The 18,539-nt window shown below is 42.3% G+C and overlaps 1 protein-coding gene across 3 annotated transcripts in view; it reads left to right on the forward strand.

Annotated features, from left to right (window-relative positions):
- FNTB (farnesyltransferase, CAAX box, beta) overlaps positions 1-18,539 on the forward strand; it is an 84,912-nt gene that overhangs the window by 35,563 nt on the left and 30,810 nt on the right. For 2 of the 3 annotated variants that reach the window (XM_033425508.2, XM_004262129.3), the window contains exons 5-6: positions 14,907-15,053; positions 15,156-15,239. In XM_033425508.2, coding sequence (XP_033281399.1) covers positions 14,907-15,053; positions 15,156-15,239 — 231 coding nt within the window. Of the gene's footprint in view, positions 1-1,954; positions 13,216-14,906; positions 15,054-15,155; positions 15,240-18,539 lie in introns of those variants that run through there. The other variant, XM_049706402.1, reaches the window with a different exon arrangement.

Below are 18,539 nucleotides of genomic sequence, written 5' to 3' on the forward strand. Positions count from 1 at the left end.
AGAAGCCCATTGTATGCTCATGGGTAGAATAAGACTTTGAACTCCCAAGATAAGGATTCTGTTTCTTCTGTGGCCTTTTCTTTTGGCTCTTGCTCTGGTCTTTGAGAAAAGTCTTCATCATCAACTCTGGAGAAATATGATTTTGCCAGAAAGTACAGTATGCAATTGAATAGCTTCTGTGGGGAAACACGTGGCAACCCAATGGACCAAAATGCCTTTGATTCCGTAAACACCTCCATAGAAGTCCCTCCTCACCAATGCGTGGGAGGGACAGTATGGCTCTTGGTGGCAGTGGATGTGTTACCGTCTTGGTGTACAAATGTCATGACATCGTTTTCCTAAGCTTCTGATTTATGGTTAAAGATCTAAGCAACTAGGATTCTTCCCAAAGTGCTGGTGCACATGGTGTCCTCAGTGTGGCTTCTCATCCTTAGACGCTCATAGTTTGTATTTTAAAGAAGAAACCGATCATCACTCTAGTCTGAGGGGTACCTGAGGTAGCAGAGAGCCGCCAGGAATTGGATCTAATGCTCCAGTTCTCACTGAGAGAGATCGCATCCCCTCAGCAGCACCTCGACCTCATCTCTCCTGCTGCTGCTCCGGAAGGAGAGTCAGAGGGAGGCCCCTGAGCCAGGTTCGTTTGCCCGCAGCACACAGGGGCAGCTGTGCCGGGATGCGTGGAGGCCAGCACATACCCTTCCCTGGCCGCAGTCCCCCTGCCTGGGTCACACTGTCAGGTCAGAAGAACAGAGCCACACATTGTCTCATTCATTCCGTCTTAACAATAACCTCTCATTCTTGCCTTCCTGGGCAGGGTGTCTTGTGATGAATGTGGATAGGGAAGATAATAAAGAATTAGGCCATTAACCCTTGTGATGTGTATGATGCTTTCAGAGGGAGAGGAAAAATATGCATTGTCTTCCACATCACAGAGCTGCTGCAAGCCTAGTTGCTTCTAGCTCTGGATGTAGAGTTGGACACAGTTTCTGCAGTAACAGGAATTTAATTGTCAAAATAAAGGCCTGTGTGTTTTTGAAATACCAGTTGGGGGTTGTGAATTGTTTGGGACGTTCCCCCCGTCCTCCACATACACAATCAGGATGCACGCTGGGGGAATGGGAATGGGAAAGTCGTATGTGACAGAAGACAAAAGACATGGGAGGATTTTGTGAGTGAAGTGCAGATACCCCCTAAAGGAGCAGTGGTTTGGAGCAGGAAGGATGCCCCCTAGAGGTGGACGTAAACCGGTCTGAAGTGGGAAGATGGTGATAAGGGGCTTCCTGACGTGGAAAAACTCGGGTCAGCATCGATTCTGAGTTTTGTCCAGGTTGTATACTTGGTATTTTATATGTAAGGCTTTTCTGAGGGAATAAGTGTCAGAGCAGCTTTTGTGGCAACATCATATAGGAAGAGAGGACCCCCTTAGAGGGCTTTTCACACTGAACGATTGGAGACAACCTAAATATCAACAGTCAGGGATGCTATAAGTGTAAAGTTTAGGTAAAGTATCTATGTCATGATACACACAATGAAATACTATGCAGCCACGTAAAAATTTAAAAGTTAACAGGTGTTAAATAGACTTATTGTGGTGATCATTTCCCAGTATATACAGATATCAAATCATAATGTCAAATCATCTGAACCTAATATAATGTTACATGTCAATTATACCTCAATTAAAAATTTACATATATATATAAATGTGTATATCTGTATATAAAAATGTATGTATATAGAAAGATATTTAAATGAGAAAAGATAAAGATTCATTTTTTATAGATTAAAAATAAAGGTGGTTCTATGCATAGAAGAAAACAAGGATATATACACATATGGTAGTAGTTATTTGTGCAGATGGTGGGGTTGAAGGTGATTTTTTTTCTTTTCTTTTTTAAGCTGATTTGCATTTTCTAAAATTTCTACAATGAAACTATTGTTTTGTAATTAAAAGAATGTTTTAAAACTAAAAAGCTGATTTGGAGGAGAGGAGAGGAAGATGGCGGAAGAGTAAGACGTGGAGATCACCTTCCTCCCCACAGATACACCAGAAATACATCTACACGTGGAACAACTTCTACAGAACACCTACTGAACGCTGGCAGAAGACCTCAGACCTCCCAAAAGGCAAGAAAGTCCCCACGTACCTGGGTAGGGCAAAAGAAAAAAGAATAAACAGAGACAAAAGGATAGGGATGGGACCTGCACCAGTGGGAGGGAGCTGTGAAGGAGGAAAGGTTTCCACACACTAGGAAGTCCCTTCACGGGCGGAGACTGCGGGTGGCAGAGGGGGAAAGCTTCGGAGCCGCGGAGAAGAGCACAGCAACAGGGGTGCGGAGGGCAAAGCGGAGAGATTCCCGCACAGAGGATTGGTGCCGACCGGCACTCACCAGCCCGAGAGGCTTGTCTGCTCACCCGCCGGGATGGGCATGGGCTGGGAGCTGAGGCTCGGGCTTCGGTGCTTAGATCCCAGGGAGAGGACTGGGGTTAGCAGCGTGAACACAGCCTGCAGGGGGTTAGTGCACCATGGGCTAGCCGGGAGGGAGTCTGGGGAAAAGTCTGGACCTGCCGAAGAGGCAAGAGACTTTTTCTTCCCTCTTTGTTTCCTGGTGCGCGAGGAGGGGGGATTAACAGCGCTGCTTGAAGGAGCTCCAGAGATGGGCGCGAGCCGCGGGTAAAAGCGTGGACCCCAGAGACAGGCATGAGACGCTAAGGCTGCTGCTGCCACCACCAAGAAGCCTGTGTGCAAGCACAGGTCACTCTCCACATCCCCTTCCGGGGAGCCTGTGCAGCCTGCCACTGCCAGGGTCCCGGGATCCAGGGACAACTTCCCCAGGAGAACGCAAGGCACGCCTCAGGCTGGTGCAACGTCACGCCGGCCTCTGCCGCCGCAGGCTCACCCCGCACTCCGTACCCCTCCCTCCCCCCGGCCTGAGTGAGCCAGAGCCCCCGAATCAGCGGCTCCTTTAACCCCGTCCTGTCTGAGTGGAGAACAAACGCCCTCCGGCGACCTACATGCAGAGGCGGGGCCAAATCCAAAGCTGAGCCCCGGGAGCTGTGCGAACAAGGAAGAGAAAGGGAAATCTCTCCCAGCAGCCTCAGAAGCAGCGGATTAAAGCTCCACAATCAGCTTGATGTACCCTGCATCTGTGGAATACCTGAATAGACAACGAATCACCTCAAATTGAGGAGGTGGACTTTGAGAACAAGATTTGTTATTTTTTCCCCTTTTCTTTTTGTGAGTGTGTATGTGTATGCTTCTGTGTGAGATTTTCTCTGTATAGCTTTGCTTCCACCATTTGTCCTAGGGTTCTATCCGTCCGTTTTCTTTTTCTTTAAAAAAATTTTTTTCTTAATATTTTTTATTTTAATAACTTTATTTTATTTAATCTTACTTTATTTTATTATATTTTATCTTTTCTTTCTTTCCTTCCTTCTCTCCTCCCTCCCTCCCTCCTTTCTTTCTTTCTTCCTTCCTTTCTTCCTTCCTTCCTTTCTTTCTTTTCTTTCTTTTCTTTCTTTCTTCTTTTTCTCCCTTTTATTCTGAGCCGTGTGGATGAAAGGCTCTTGGTGCTGCAGCCAGGAGTCAGTGCTATGCCTCTGAGGTGGGAGAGCCAACTTCAGGACACTGGTCCACAAGAGACCTCCCAGCTCCACATAATATCAAATGGCGAAAATCTCCCAGAGATCTCCATCTCAATACGAACACCCAGCTTCACTCAACGACCAGCAAGCTGGAGTGCTGGACACCCTATGCCAAACAACTAGCAAGACAGGAACACAACCCCACCCATTAGCAGAGAGGCTGCCTAAAATCATAATAAGTCCACAGACACCCCAAAACACACCACCAGACGTGGACCAGCCCACCAGAAAGACAAGATCCAGCCTCATCCACCAGAACACAGGCACTAGTCCCCTCCACCAGGAAGCCTACACAACCCACTGAACCAACCTTAGCCACTGGGGACAGACACCAGAAACAACGGGAACTACGAACCTGCAGCCAGCAAAAAGGAGACCCCAAACACAGTAAGATAAGCAAAATGAGAAGACAGAAAAACATACAGCAGATGAAGGAGCAAGATAAAAACCCACCAGACCTAACAAATGAAGAGGAAATAGGCAGTCTACCTGAAAAAGAATTCAGAATAATGATAGTAAAGATGATCCAAAATCTTGGAAATAGTATAGACAAAATGCAAGAAACATTTAACAAGGACCTAGAAGAACTAAAGATGAAACAAACAATGATGAGCAACACAATAAATGAAATTAAAAATACTCTAGATGGGATCAATAGCAGAATAACTGAGGCAGAAGAACAGATAAGTGACCTGGAAGATAAAATAGTGGAAATAACTACTGCAGAGCAGAATAAAGAAAAAAGAATGAAAAGAACCAAGGACAGTCTCAGAGAACTCTGGGACAACATTAAACGTGCCAACATTCGAATTATAGGGGTTCCAGAAGAAGAAGAGAAAAAGAAAGGGACTGAGAAAATATTTGAAGAGATTATAGTTGAAAACTTCCCTAATATGGAAAAGGAAATAGTTATTCAAGTCCAGGAAGCATAGAGAGTCCCATACAGGATAAATCCAAGGAGATATATGCCAAGACACATATTAATCAAACTGTCAAAAATTAAATACAAAGAAAACATATTAAAAGAAGCAAGGAAAAAAAAAAAAAAGCAAGGGAAAAACAACAAATAACACACAAGGGACTCCCCATAAGGTTAACAGCTGATCTTTCAGCAGAAACTCTGCAAGCCACAAGGGACTGGCAGGACAGATTTAAAGTGATGAAGGAGAAAAACCGGCAACCAAGATTACTCTACCCAGCAAGGATCTCATTCAGATTTGATGGAGAAATTAAAACCTTTACAGACAAGCAAAAGCTGAGAGAGTTCAGCACCACCAAACCAGCTTTACAACAAATGCTAAAGGAACTTCTCTAGGCAAGAAACACAAGAGAAGGAAAGGACCTACAATAACAAGCCCAAAACAACTAAGAAAATGGGAATAGGAACATACATATCGATAATTACCTTAAATGTAAATGGACTAAATGCTCCCACCAAAAGACACAGATTGGCTGAATGGATACAAAAACAAGACCCATATATATGCTGTCTACAAGAGACCCACTTCAGACCTAGAGACACATACAGACTGAAAGTAAGGGGATGGAAAAAGATATTCCATGCAAATGGAAACCAGAAGAAAGCTGGAGTAGAAATTCTCATATCAGACAAAATAGACTTTAAAATAAAGACTAGTAGAAGAATCAAAGAATCAAAGAATCATAATGATCAAGGGATCAATCCAAGAAGAAGATATAACAATTGTAAATATTTATGCACCCAACATAGGAGCACGTCAATACATAAGGCAAATACTAACAGCCATGAAAGGGGAAATCGACAGTAACACATTCATAGTAGGGGACTTTAACACCCCACTTTCACCAATGGAAAGATCATCCAAAATGAAAATAAATAAGGAAACACAAGCTTTAAATGATACATTAAACAAGATGGACTTAATTGATATTTATAGGACATTCCATCCAAAAACAACAGAATACACATTTTTCTCAAATGCTCATGGAATATTCTCCAGGATAGATCATATCTTGGGTCACAAATCAAGCCTTGGTAAATTTAAGAAAATTGAAATTGTATCAAGTATCGTTTCCGACCACAACGCTATGAGACTAGATATCAATTACAGGAAAAGATCTGTAAAAAATACAAACACATGGAGGCTAAACAATACACTACTTAATAACGAAGTGATCACTGAAGAAATCAAAGAGGAAATTAAAAAATACCTAGAAACAAATGACAATGGAGACACGACAACCCAAAACCTATGGGATGCAGCAAAAGCAGTTCTAAGAGGGAAGTTTATAGCAATTCAATCCTACCTTAAGAAACAGGAAACATCTCGAATAAACAACCTAACCTTGCACCTAAAGCAATGAGAGAAAGAAGAACAAAAAACCCCCAAAGTTAGCAGAAGGAAATAAATCATAAAAATCAGATCAGAAATAAATGAAAAAGAAATGAAGGAAATGATAGCAAAGATCAATAAAACTAAAAGCTGGTTCTTTGAGAAGATAAACAAAATTGAAAAAGTATTAGCCAGACTCATCAAGAAAAAAAGGGAGAAGACTCAAATCAATAGAATTAGAAATGAAAAAGGAGAAGTAACAACTGACACTGCAGAAATGCAGAAGATCATGAGAGATTACTACAAGCAACTCTATGCCAATAAAATGGACAACCTGGAAGAAATGGACAAATTCTTAGAAATGCACAATCTGCCAAGACTGAATCAGGAAGAAATAGAAAATATGAACAGACTAATCACAAGCACTGAAATTGAAACTGTGATTAAAAATCTTCCAACAAACAAAAGCCCAGGACCAGATGGCTTCACAGGCGAGTTCTATCAAACATTTAGAGAAGAGCTAACACCTATCCTTCTCAAACTCTTCCAAAATATAGTAGAGGGAGGAACACTCCCAAACTCATTGTATGAGGCCACCATCACCCTGATACCAAAACCAGACAAGGATGTCACAAAGAAAGAAAACTACAGGCCAATATCACTGATGAACATAGATGCAAAAATCCTCAACAAAATACTAGCAAACAGAATCCAACAGCACATAAAAGGATCATACACCATGATCAAGTGGGGTTTATTCCAGGAATGCAAGGATTCTTCAGTATCAATCAACGTGATACACCATATTAACAAATTGAAGGAGAAAAACCATATGATCATCTCAATAGATGCAGAGAAAGCTTTCGACAAAATTCAACACCCATTTATGATAAAAACCCTCCAGAAAGTAGGCATACAGGGAGCTTTCCTCAACATAATAAAGGCCATATATGACAAACCCACAGCCAACATCATCCTCAATGGTGAAAAACTGAAAGCATTTTCACTAAGATCAGGAACAAGACAAGGTTGCCCACTCTCACCACTCTTATTCATCATACTTTTGGAAGTTTTAGCCACAGCAATCAGAGAAGAAAAGGAAATAAAAGGAATCCAAATCGGAAAAGAAGAAGTAAAGCTGTCACTGTTTGCAGATGACATGATACTATACATAGAGAATCCTAAAGATGCTACCAGAAAACTACTAAAGCTAATCAATGAATTTGGTAAAGTAGCAGGATACAAAATTAATGCACAGAAATCTCTTGCATTCCTATACACAAATGATGAAAAATGAAAGTGAAATCAAGAAAACACTCCCATTTACCATTGCAACAAAAGAATGAAGTATCTAGGAATAAACCTACCTAAGGAGACAAAAGACCTGTATGCAGAAAATTATAAGACACTGATGAAAGAAATTAAAGATGATACAAATAGATGGAGAGATATACCATGTCCTTGGATTGGAAGAATCAAAATTGTGAAAACGACTCTACTACCCAAAGCAATCTACAGATTCAATGCAATCCCCTATCAAACTACCACTGGCATTTTTCACAAAACTAGAACAAAAATTTCACAATTTGTATGGAAACACAAAAGACCTCAAATAGCCAAAGCAATCTTGAGAACGAAAAACGGAGCTGGAGGAATCAGGCTCCCTGACTTCAGACTGTACTACAAAGCTACAGTAATCAGGACAGTATGGTACTGGCACAAAAACAGAAAGATCAATAGAACAGGATAGAAAGCCCAGAGATAAACCCACGCACATATGGTCACCTTATCTTTGATAAAGGAGGCAGGAATGTACGGTGGAGAAAGGACAGCCTCTTCAATAAGTGGTGCTGGGGAAACTGGACAGGTACATGTAAAAGTATGAGATTAGATCACTCCCTAGCACCATACGCAAAAATAAGCTCAAAATGGATTAAAGACCTAAATGTAAGGCCAGAAACTATCAAACTCTTATAGGAAAACATAGGCAGAACACTCTATGACATAAATCACAGCAAGATCCTTTTTGACCCACTTCCTAGAGAAATGGAAATAAAAACAAAAATAAACAAATGGGACCTAATGAAGCTTCAAAGCTTTTGCACAGTAAATGACCAAAAGACAACCCTCAGAATGGGAGAAAATATTTGCAAATGAAACAACTGACAAAGGATTAATCTCCAAAATTTATAAGCAGCTCATGCAGCTCAATAACAAAAAAACAAACAACCCAATCCAAAAATGGGCAGAAGACCTAAACAGACATTTCTCCAAAGAAGGTATACAGACTGCCAACAAACACATGAAAGAATGCTCAACATCATTAATCATTAGAGAAATGCAAATCAAAACTACAATGAGGTATCATCTCACACCAGTCAGAATGGCCATCATCCAAAAATCTAGAAACAATAAATGCTGGAGAGGGTGTGGAGAAAAGGGAACACTCTTGCACTGCTGGTGGGAATGTGAATTGGTACAGCCGCTATAGAGAACAGTATGGAGGTTCGTTAAAAAACTACAAATAGAACTATCATATGACCCAGCAGTCCCACTACTGGGCATATACTCTGAGAAAACCATAATTCAAAGAGAGTCATGTACCACAATGTTCATTGCAGCTCTATTTACAATAGCCCGGAGATGGAAACAACCTAAGTGTCCATCATCGGATGAATGGATAAAGAAGATGTGGCACATATATACAATGGAATATTACTCAGCTATAAAAAGAAATGAAATTGAGCTATTTTTAATGAGGTGGATGGACTTAAAGTCTGTCATACAGAGTGAAGTAAGTCAGAAAGAGAAAGACAAATACCGTATGCTAACACATATATATGGAATTTAAGAAAAAACAATGTCATGAAGAACCTAGGAGTAAGACAGGAATAAAGACACAAACCTACTAGAGAATGGACTTGAGGATATAGGGAGGGGGAAGGGTAAGCTGGGACAAAGCGAGAGAGTGGCATGGACATATATACACTACCAAAGGTAAAATAGATAGCTAGTGGGAAGCAACCACATAGCACAGGGAGATCAGCTCGGTGCTTTGTGACCACCTAGAGCGGTGGGATAGGGAGGGTGGGATGGAGGGAGACACAAGAGGGAAGAGATATGGGAACATATGTATATGTATAACGGATTCACTTTGTTATAAAGCAGAAACTAACACACCGTTGTAAAGCAATTACACTTCAATAAAGATGTTAAAAAAAAGAAAAGCTGATTTGTCCTGATTGCAAGAACCACTTGATAGTTAATGACCAAAATTTTCTGTTTCACAGCCAACTTAAAAGCTTTACCTATGGTTCTTCTGAGCATTGATTTAACAGACTTTTAAAGAATTACTTTGACTTTCCAATAATGTACTTTGTTCTGTGCCTAGCAGGTAGTTAATTCTAGGTGCAGATAATATTTGTAATGAACAGAGCCTAGTAGCTCTGGCTTATAAGGGAATAAACTATTTTTAGTAAGAAAGAGAAATCTTAATGACTTCTATAAAAATATGGAGATTTTTTTTTAAAAAAGACTACCTGATTTTGGATGTTGCCTTTTTATTTATTTTGCACAGGGAAAAGAAATGCTTTGAAAATGTGTTTAGGTTTTTTTTGTTTCCCTCGTCTTTATACAAATATTAAGGTGACCTAGAGGTTGAGTTTAGCTCTAGAGTTTAGTTATTTTTCTGCTGTCCTCTCTTCCCCCTCCCCAGCCTAGTGTGCAACACACTCTCACACACACACACACACACACACACACGTACGCAAGTTTCTCTCTCTTTCCTATTTTGTTCACTGTTGTACTTCTGTTTGTTCTGGGAACAATATGACAAGCTGAGTTCCCTCTAGTGGACAAAACCACTTTTGTCAGCTACTGTGACTGCTGACCAAAGCCAGCAAGGCCAGGCTTTTACTGCTGGTATCAGACCTTTCAAGAATAATATATTCATAGGTAGGAATTTAGTGTGACTCTCTTAAGAGATTGTATCCACAAATTTATGCATGTGTTTACCTAAAATAAATTAATATTTTGGAACCATACTAAGTGCATTTGCTTTGTTAATGATTTTGGAACTAAAGGAAGCATCTTTTAATGAGAATCTCATGCGTTGTTATTGAATGCTATGTTAATGAAACAGAGTAAAATGAAAACCACAGGGAAACTACTGTACTGTTAGGTCTTTTAGCTTTTGTAAGATCTGAAAATTATCTTTAACTTAAAAATTGTTTTAGGACTTTTCCACTTGTAAAGTTTTTCTAAAGATTAAATTTAAATTTTCATGTGTCAGTGTTTTATTATTTCCCTTTTGAAAGGTTATTAGTTGCTTGTCCCCTGGCTAGCTCCTGAAATATCTTTCCTTTTAAATTTAATTTGTTGCCTTATCTTTCAGGGAAGATACCTTTCGTGGTCATTTGTCTTCTGGGCATTTTTTGGCCAGGTGCTGCTGGCATCTAGCAGGTGGAGGTTGGGGAAGCTGCTAAACATCCTCCACAGGACAGTCCCCGCAACCAAGAATTATCCAGTCCAGAATGTCAGTAGTGCCACGGTGGAGAACCCCTGCTCTAAAATAACCAACTTTAGATTGACCACACTTCCAAAACAGCAGGACACCAGGCATCGCCTCTTGATGAAATCAGAGAACCTGTCGTCCTCCCCAGGGCGACACTGGCCTCCTGGAATCAACAGGAGAGCCTGCTTGTCTTTCCCCTGTTCAATGCTCTCCTCTGCCAGGGAAGGAGTTTTCCTCTCCCTTCTGTCAGCTGAAGCTGTCTTACAGTATGAAAATCGGAAGACCTAACATAGATGTTTTAGCCTGATGTCAAGTCATCCATCCTGCCTTTGCATCTGCTCCTAAGTTATCTGTTCAAGAATGACTGTGCCTATTTCCAAAGCTATCATCTTTCTAACTTATTCTAGGCCTTAAGTCTATCTGTGGTAACCTGTCTGGTGCTGAAGGTTTTCTTAAATCTAACCTAAATTATTCTTGCTGCAGATTAGCTTCAATTTTTTTGTTTGTTTGTTTTGTTTTTTTATGGTACGCGGGCCTCTCACTGCTGTGGCCTCTCCCGTTGCGGAGCACAGGCTCCGGACACGCAGGCTCAGCGGCCATGGCTCACGGGCCCAGCCGCTCCGCGGCATGTGGGATCTTCCCGGACCAGGACATGAACCCATGTCCCCTGCATCGGCAGGCGGACTCTCAACCACTGCGCCACCAGGGAAGCCCCAATTTTTGTTTCTTTACTAGAAAGTTTGCATAATTACCCTTTGTATACTTGAGGTATTTTGCTGAGTAGCTTCCACACTGTGGTTTTCTCTAATGGTAAGCCTTTTAATCCCTTTGATACTTAGCCATTTTTACAACTCTATTCTGAAATTCCTTTGAGTTGGAAAATGGAGGCTTGAGCCAGATATAGTTTTGACCAATACTGTGTATATGATGCTTTGAAAAAGCATTTTCTGTATTGTTTACAAGTCGTGGGCCCTAACCTCTGGTCCTTTTTCTGCTGTGTTCCTAGTTATTTCTTATATTTATACGCTTTATATGCTTTATCCCCTACTCCTGCCATCTCTGAGTATATTACTTGCTTCTTACACCTGTTTCACTTGTTTTATTCTTATTGGCTTCTGATTTGTTTTATATTATTCTGGACTTTCACTCCTTGGAGGGTTTCCCTGCTCGTTATGTATTATTTGCTTATATACTATGCATGCTTTTGAGTCCTCCATCCACACGGGTGACAGTGATGTCCAGAATAACCACCGTAAGGCAGTCCTCAACCATCCCCTAAAAGTCCAAGTAAATCATCGATAATCTTGCTTTGAACTTCATCCTCTTACAGGTTTTACATACTTTTCAATAGCTGGATGATAAAGCAGTGGTGTCCAATAGAACTTAACAAGGTCATGGAAATAGTCTATGTTTTATTGCAGCCCCTAGCCACATGTAGCTGTTGAGCAGTTGCAATGTGGCTTGTGTGACTGAGGAGCTTAATTTTAAATTTAATTAATTTAAATTGAAATTTCAAAAAGCCTCATGTGGCTAGTGGCTACCTATTGGACAGTGCAGATGTATCACATTGCTACCCAAAATGTGGTCCTCAGACCAGCAGCATTGCCATCACCTGGGAGCTTGCTAGAAATGCAGAATCTCGGGTCCCTTTAGTTCTACTGAATTAGGTCTGCAGTTTGACAAGATCCTCAGGTGACTTCCACGGCACACTCGAGTTTGAGAAGCACTGATACTTGGCTGTACATTGGAGTCACATGGGGAATTTTTAAAACTATTGCCACTTGGGCCCACCCTCAGCGACTCTGATTTAATTGGTATTAGGTGTGGCCTGGGCTTGGGTTTTTTTTTTTTTTTTTTTTTTTTTTTTTTTTTAAAACATCCCCAAAGTGATTCTAATTATACAGCAAAGACTTGTGGTATTCAAACTTCGTGTGTATCCACATCACCTGGGAATTTGGTAGAAATACAGAGGCCCAGCTCTTTCCTGCTTCAGCAGGTCTGGGTCCTTTATTAGCCCTCCAGCGATTCTGATCTCCACATTTGGGGTTTTTAAATTCCTGATCTGGAAGATAGTTTCCCACTTTGTTGGAAGTCGTCATGTAAGTGAGAATGAAATGCCTTGCTGACTTGAAAGAAAATTGATCTACTAGATCTTTCAGTCATATGACTAAATGAGTGATTTATGAAGACTTGTTTTTCACAAAGTGTGCCACTCTTGGTGTTTGCTCAGTGTTTCCCGTGTGTGATTTTTAAAATTAGTTGGTGAATTTCTGGTCTCTAAGACAAGTTTTTCTTCCCCTTTGGACCGTTAGAAGTATCATTCACATTTTGCTTTTCAGAATTGCTAGGAGTTCTGCTCACGACAGCTGGTAGCTTCACTGTCAGTTTGCCAGTTCCTTAAGGTACAATTTGGAAAGACTCTGGATCAGAATGTTCTATAGTACAGAAGCGTCTCAGACTCAAGAAGAGCCCAACCCCTGTTCCCCACATAGCCCTCAGTCAGTCAGATGCAGCCTGTCAGCTGGGGGCAGTTGGTGTGGAGGGGTGATTTAATGGTGTCTCTGGTACATTCAGATCCCGGCCCATTCCAGACTTCAGGCTACAGGGTCAGGAGTGTTGCATTTGCCGTAAGTCTGTCATGGGAGCTGGGGAAGGGAATGGATAACTAGATGACTCTTTTCCTTTTTTAAAATGTGCTGTTAAGTTTTATGTCAGCCAAAAAACTTTATTTTTGTGATCAGGAAACTTTTTTTTTTTTTGGCGGTACGCGGGCCTCTCACTGTTGTGGCCTCTCCTGTTGCGGAGCACGGGCTCCGGACGCGCAGGCTCAGAGGCCGTGGCTCACGGGCCCAGCCGCTCCGCGGCATGTGGGATCTTCCCGGACCGGGGCACGAACCCGTGTCCCCTGCATCGGCAGGCGGACTCTCAACCACTGCGCCACCAGGGAAGCCCCCAGGAAACTTTTTGTATGCTAATGCAGCCAACTTTTGTTAGACCAGGAGTTTATTAGCTATTTGTTTCTGGGAAATAGGATAAGAATTGATGAGGGTTTGGGAAACATGTTAGTAAAAAACTCATTTTTCTCTGCAAAAATTAATTGCTATTAAAAACATGTCACAGAACTGTCTTCCTTCTCTGATTATCAACTTCAGTTTCAATCCTTGTGTTTCCTACAGTAAAATTGTGGGTGGAACGTGAAGTGAGTGTGGATTGCTTTTAACCTGTGATGACTTCAGGGCTTTACTAGGAAGTCAGCAGCTTTTCTATGGCTGTCCCTGCCCAGATAATGGCAGGTCTGAAATCAAAAGTCATCAAATATGACGTGGGAAAGGCAATCAACTTGTGTCTTAGTGGAGATTAAGTAGACTCTGTGCGACCTCTCTGGCAGCAGTAGATAAGAAAAAATGAGATAAAAGAGCCCAGGAAAAGAAGGCTGTCTGAGCACTAGAAGGACACAGATTTGCAGCTGGTTCTCTTAACTGAGGACTTGTCCTAGTAGGAAGCTGTGATCCTGCTACGTTGTGAGGAAACAGCTCGAGAGCCAGGACTCTCCGGGGGCACCCCTTTCCGATGAACTTTAGAGGGCCTTAGACAAAGAGGGGCTCTCTTGGTTTCACTTAAAGCAAGAAGATAACTTCTGGGCAGACTGATGCCATGCTTGGAAGCAAGGGCTTGGAGGCCAACCCTCAATAAACAGTTTCCCTCAGTGAAGGAGCTGGAGCCTCTGTGAGAAACTCTCCAAAAGCCTCCAGCCTGGGATGCATTCCTGTGATAGGAGTCAGCAGTGCTTAAGGTTGCCACAGTGAGCTGAGCAAGCAGAAGCTCACCTCTTTCTTATTCTCCTAACCATGGAGGCAGACTCCATTGGAAGCTTGTTTCTTGTCGGTGAGCGGAGTAAAAATCAGTAGCCCACTGGGGCTTACACGGCAATGGGGGTGAGAAGGCATCTCTTTAAATATTCCTGGTAGGCCTAGGTGATGGCTCTAGACCAGCAGTTGAGTATCACCATGATTTAGGCAAAATCCGAAGCCTGGGAGGTACCCTAGAGGCAAGGAGAACGGGCTGGTTCCATAGATCCAGGGTGGCAAATTGAGAGAAAAGTATGGGAAAGATTGGGTCAAGAAGCATGAGACTTACTCCCAGTTCTAAGAACTGCCCGGCCTTATGTTCCTTGCTTCACGACGAGGCAAATGCTTAAATACAAAACTCAGAAAGGAGGGCACACAAAGCTGATGATAGCAGAGAATCAGGCTATCATTAGAGAATTAGGCCCTTTACAGGTGTTGACTGTATCCAGTATATATTCACTAGGTGGGGAGGGGAGGTTTCTTCCCTTTTGAGGAAGGCGGAGGCTTGGAAAGGCATGGACTGGTGGAATTTGGTGTTTTGAAATGAATGCTGTCTGACCTTGTCTTTCCCTTTGGCTGTGTACCTAGCGTGTGTCAGTTCCTGGAGCTGTGTCAAAGCCCAGAAGGTGGCTTTGGAGGGGGCCCTGGCCAGTACCCACACCTTGCGCCCACGTACGCAGCAGTCAACGCGCTGTGCATCATTGGCACCGAAGAGGCCTATGATGTCATTAACAGGTACAGTCAAAGCCAGCAGGACTGGGCACCCAGCTGGGCTCCCGCCTGCTGACAGTGCACTGACCATCGCCATCTCCTGCCTCTCTCCTGTTCATTTCTCAGAGAGAAGCTTCTCCAGTATTTGTACTCGCTGAAGCAACCCGATGGCTCTTTTCTCATGCACGTTGGAGGTGAGGTGGACGTGAGGTGAGTGGGGTTTTTCTCAGGCAGCTGCATCAGCAGATCCTCGGGTTTATCTGCCATCAGAGATGCCAAGCCCGGGGAACAATACAGGGAAGCTGCTGCCTTGTCTCACCGAATGACATGCAGTGTAAAGTGTCAGTGACACAGTTCATAATCACTGCACATACGATACAGATGTACTCAGGGGTCACTGTCGCTTGACTTCTTTTATGTAAATGCCAAAATATGAGTAACACAGAAATAAAATCAAATGCTTTTGTTTTAAAAATGAAAAATACATTTGTGTATGAAAGGATATACTGTAAGATGTAACTGTATACTGTAATATAATCTTTCATCTCTCTGGCATGGGAATGGGAGATATTTTCTGAATGAATTTGATGAAATCATGAGACTGTTTAACAACTGTGTGAGAATTGCTTTGGGTGGTGCAGAAACTCTTAGGGGCCAGTAGGGTGTATGACAAACAGTTGCATGAACTGATGGAACCAGCTGGCTCAAAATGATCATTTTTCTCAAGAATTACAAGTACCTAGCAAGTAGTTTACTCACCTGGCAGGAGGTTGCCTATGAAGCATATAGGGAATTCACTGAATTAGTCATTACTCAAAGGCAGTGTGGATCATTGAGATTTTATACCAGATGATTATTCTTTAGTCTGATAAATACATTTTTTATGAGGTTTCTATATCAAAGCCATCTTATTGCCTATTTGTAAATGTATTTTCCTCTACACAAGTTGATTAATATTCTGGCTTAACTATTGGTTTGAAAGTATAGGGGAAGAAAAAAACATGAAAGTTGTGGAGCACAAAACACGTTGCAGATAAAAGTAGGTAACCAGGCTGCAAAGACCTTCAGTGAAGGATATTCTTTTGTCTGTAAGTAGACCAGGTATCTGGGAACCTAGGTACCTGGAGAACTGTCTCTCTACTCCCAACGCTTCTGACATGAAATGTCGGGGTGTTTTTTCCTCGTATTAAACAGTTCCGACCCTGACTACCCAGAGTTAGCACACGTCACAGGTTAAGGGCTCAGTCCCACAAGACTGCCCCCATCTCAGACAGTGGTCACAAGTAGTGGGTTCCCAAGTTACCCACACTTCTGCCTGACTTGGCTACAAACCAGGGGTTCCTACGACCCCCTCCTCATTTTAGTAATTTGCTAGGAGAGCTCAGAATACTCAGGAGAATTTTTTACTGTTTAACTAGTTTATTATAAAGGATGTCATAAAGGATACAAATGAACAGCCACATGAAGGGGTATATAGAGTGAGGGCTGGAAATGTCCAAGCGTAGGGATTTGTGTCCCCGTGACGTTGGGATGTTCCACCCTCCCAGCAGGCACGGGGGTGCGTCCACAGCCCAGAAGCTCCCCAGACTCCTTCATCTAGGGTTTTTATGGAGGCTTCACTATGTAGGCATGATTGATGAACTCATCGGCCACTGGGTGATTAACTCAGTCTTCTGGAGAGTGGGCCTGAAAGTTCCAACCCTCGAATCCCATGGTTGGTGCCTCTGGCAACCAGCCCCCATCCTCCAGGAGTCACCTCATTAGCATAAACTCAGGTGTGGTCGAAGGGCGCATTTTATGAATAACAAGACTCTCCTATCGCCCATCAGTCGGGAAATTCCAAATGGGTTTTATGAGCTCTGTGCTGAGGGGAAGACCAAATACGTATTTCTTCTTATATCACAGTATCCCGGTATCTGTTGTTAAAAGATAAATGGAGTCCCATTAACAATTCTATGAATTTATTTGAGCAAAGATTGATTTGAATGAGGCAGCATCCCATCTAGCACACAGAAAGGAGCCCTGAGGAGCTGTACAAAATGAGAAACTTTTATGGGCAGAAGGGAGCAGGGACAAGGAAGTTAAACCAGGCAAAAAAGCGGGTTGGCTATGTCCACCAGGCAGATTCCCTCACCGCTGCTCGTCAGGTGATTCCTGATTGACGGGTTTAAGATTCCATTTCTGGGAGGGCAGAAACCATAATGAGGTCACGGTTTGGCAATGTGGAGTTTAGCACAAGGGACACTCCCTTTTGGGCCTGTGGTCTTGTTTTTACACTGTGTATGCCAGTGAAGCCAATATAATTATTGAGGAAAAGCAGTATTGTGTTGACGTCTTAAGAAAAAAGTTAAAAAATGTTTTCCCCCTCTTGTTTTTTTTTTTTTTTTTTTCGGTACGTGGGCCTCTCACCGTTGTGGCCTCTCCCGTTGCGGAGCACAGGCTCCAGACGCGCAGGCTCAGCGGCCATGGCTCACGGGCCCAGCCGCTCCGCGGCATGTGGGATCTTCCCAGACCGAGGCACGAACCCGTGTCCCCTGCATCGGCAGGCGGACTCTCAACCACTGCGCCACCAGAGAAGCCCTGTTTTCCCCCTCTTGGTCACTACATTTTCATCCTGTTCTACAAGTACTCCAAATTTAGCTTTTTAAAGTTTCCTGAGATTATAGGTGAAAGCAAAGAAACCCTGGCAAGATTGCTTTGGCATTTTATCACATACCTTTTTCAGATATGATTACTCTCTAACTTACTCGTTCTGGCGCCGGTTTCCTTCTGTTTTCTTTTTTTTTTCCTGCAAGAGGTGTCCATTGAATTCTGGAGTTCAAAGAGACCCAATACTTTGTTCTTTGTTTGTTTGTTTTTTTACTCACAAATAACCTGTGTATGTTTATTTTTTATTTATTTATTTTTATTAGTTATCCATTTTATACAGATCAGTGTATACATGTCAATCCCAATCGCCCAATTCATCACACCACCACCACCACCACCCCTCTGCCGCTTTCCCCTCTTGGTGTCCATACGTTTGTTCTCTACATCTGTGTCTCGATTTCTGCTCTGCAAACTGGTTCATCTGTACCATTTTCTAGGTTCCACATATATGCGTTAATATACGATATTTGTTTTTCTCTTTCTGACTTACTTCATTCTGTATGACAGTTTCTAGATGCATCCACGTCTCTACACATGACCCAATTTCGTTCCTTTTTATGGCTGAGTAATATTCCATTCTATATATGTACCACATCTTCTTTATCTATTTGTCTGTTGATGGGTAGTTAGGTTGCTTCCATGACCTGGCTATTGTAAATAGTGCTTCAATGAACATTGAGGTGCATGTGTCTTTTTTTTTTTTTTTTAATAAATAAATAAATTTATTTATTTTTGGCTGTGTTGGGTCTTCGTTGATGTGCGTGGGCTTTAGCTGCAGTGAGCGGGGGCTACTCTTAGTTGCTGTGCACAGGCTTCTCATCGTTGTGGCTTCTCTTGTTGCGGAGCATGGGCTCTAGGCGC

Source organism: Orcinus orca, chromosome 2, assembly GCF_937001465.1.
Source record: "Orcinus orca chromosome 2, mOrcOrc1.1, whole genome shotgun sequence".
Classification (NCBI taxonomy): domain Eukaryota; kingdom Metazoa; phylum Chordata; class Mammalia; order Artiodactyla; family Delphinidae; genus Orcinus; species Orcinus orca.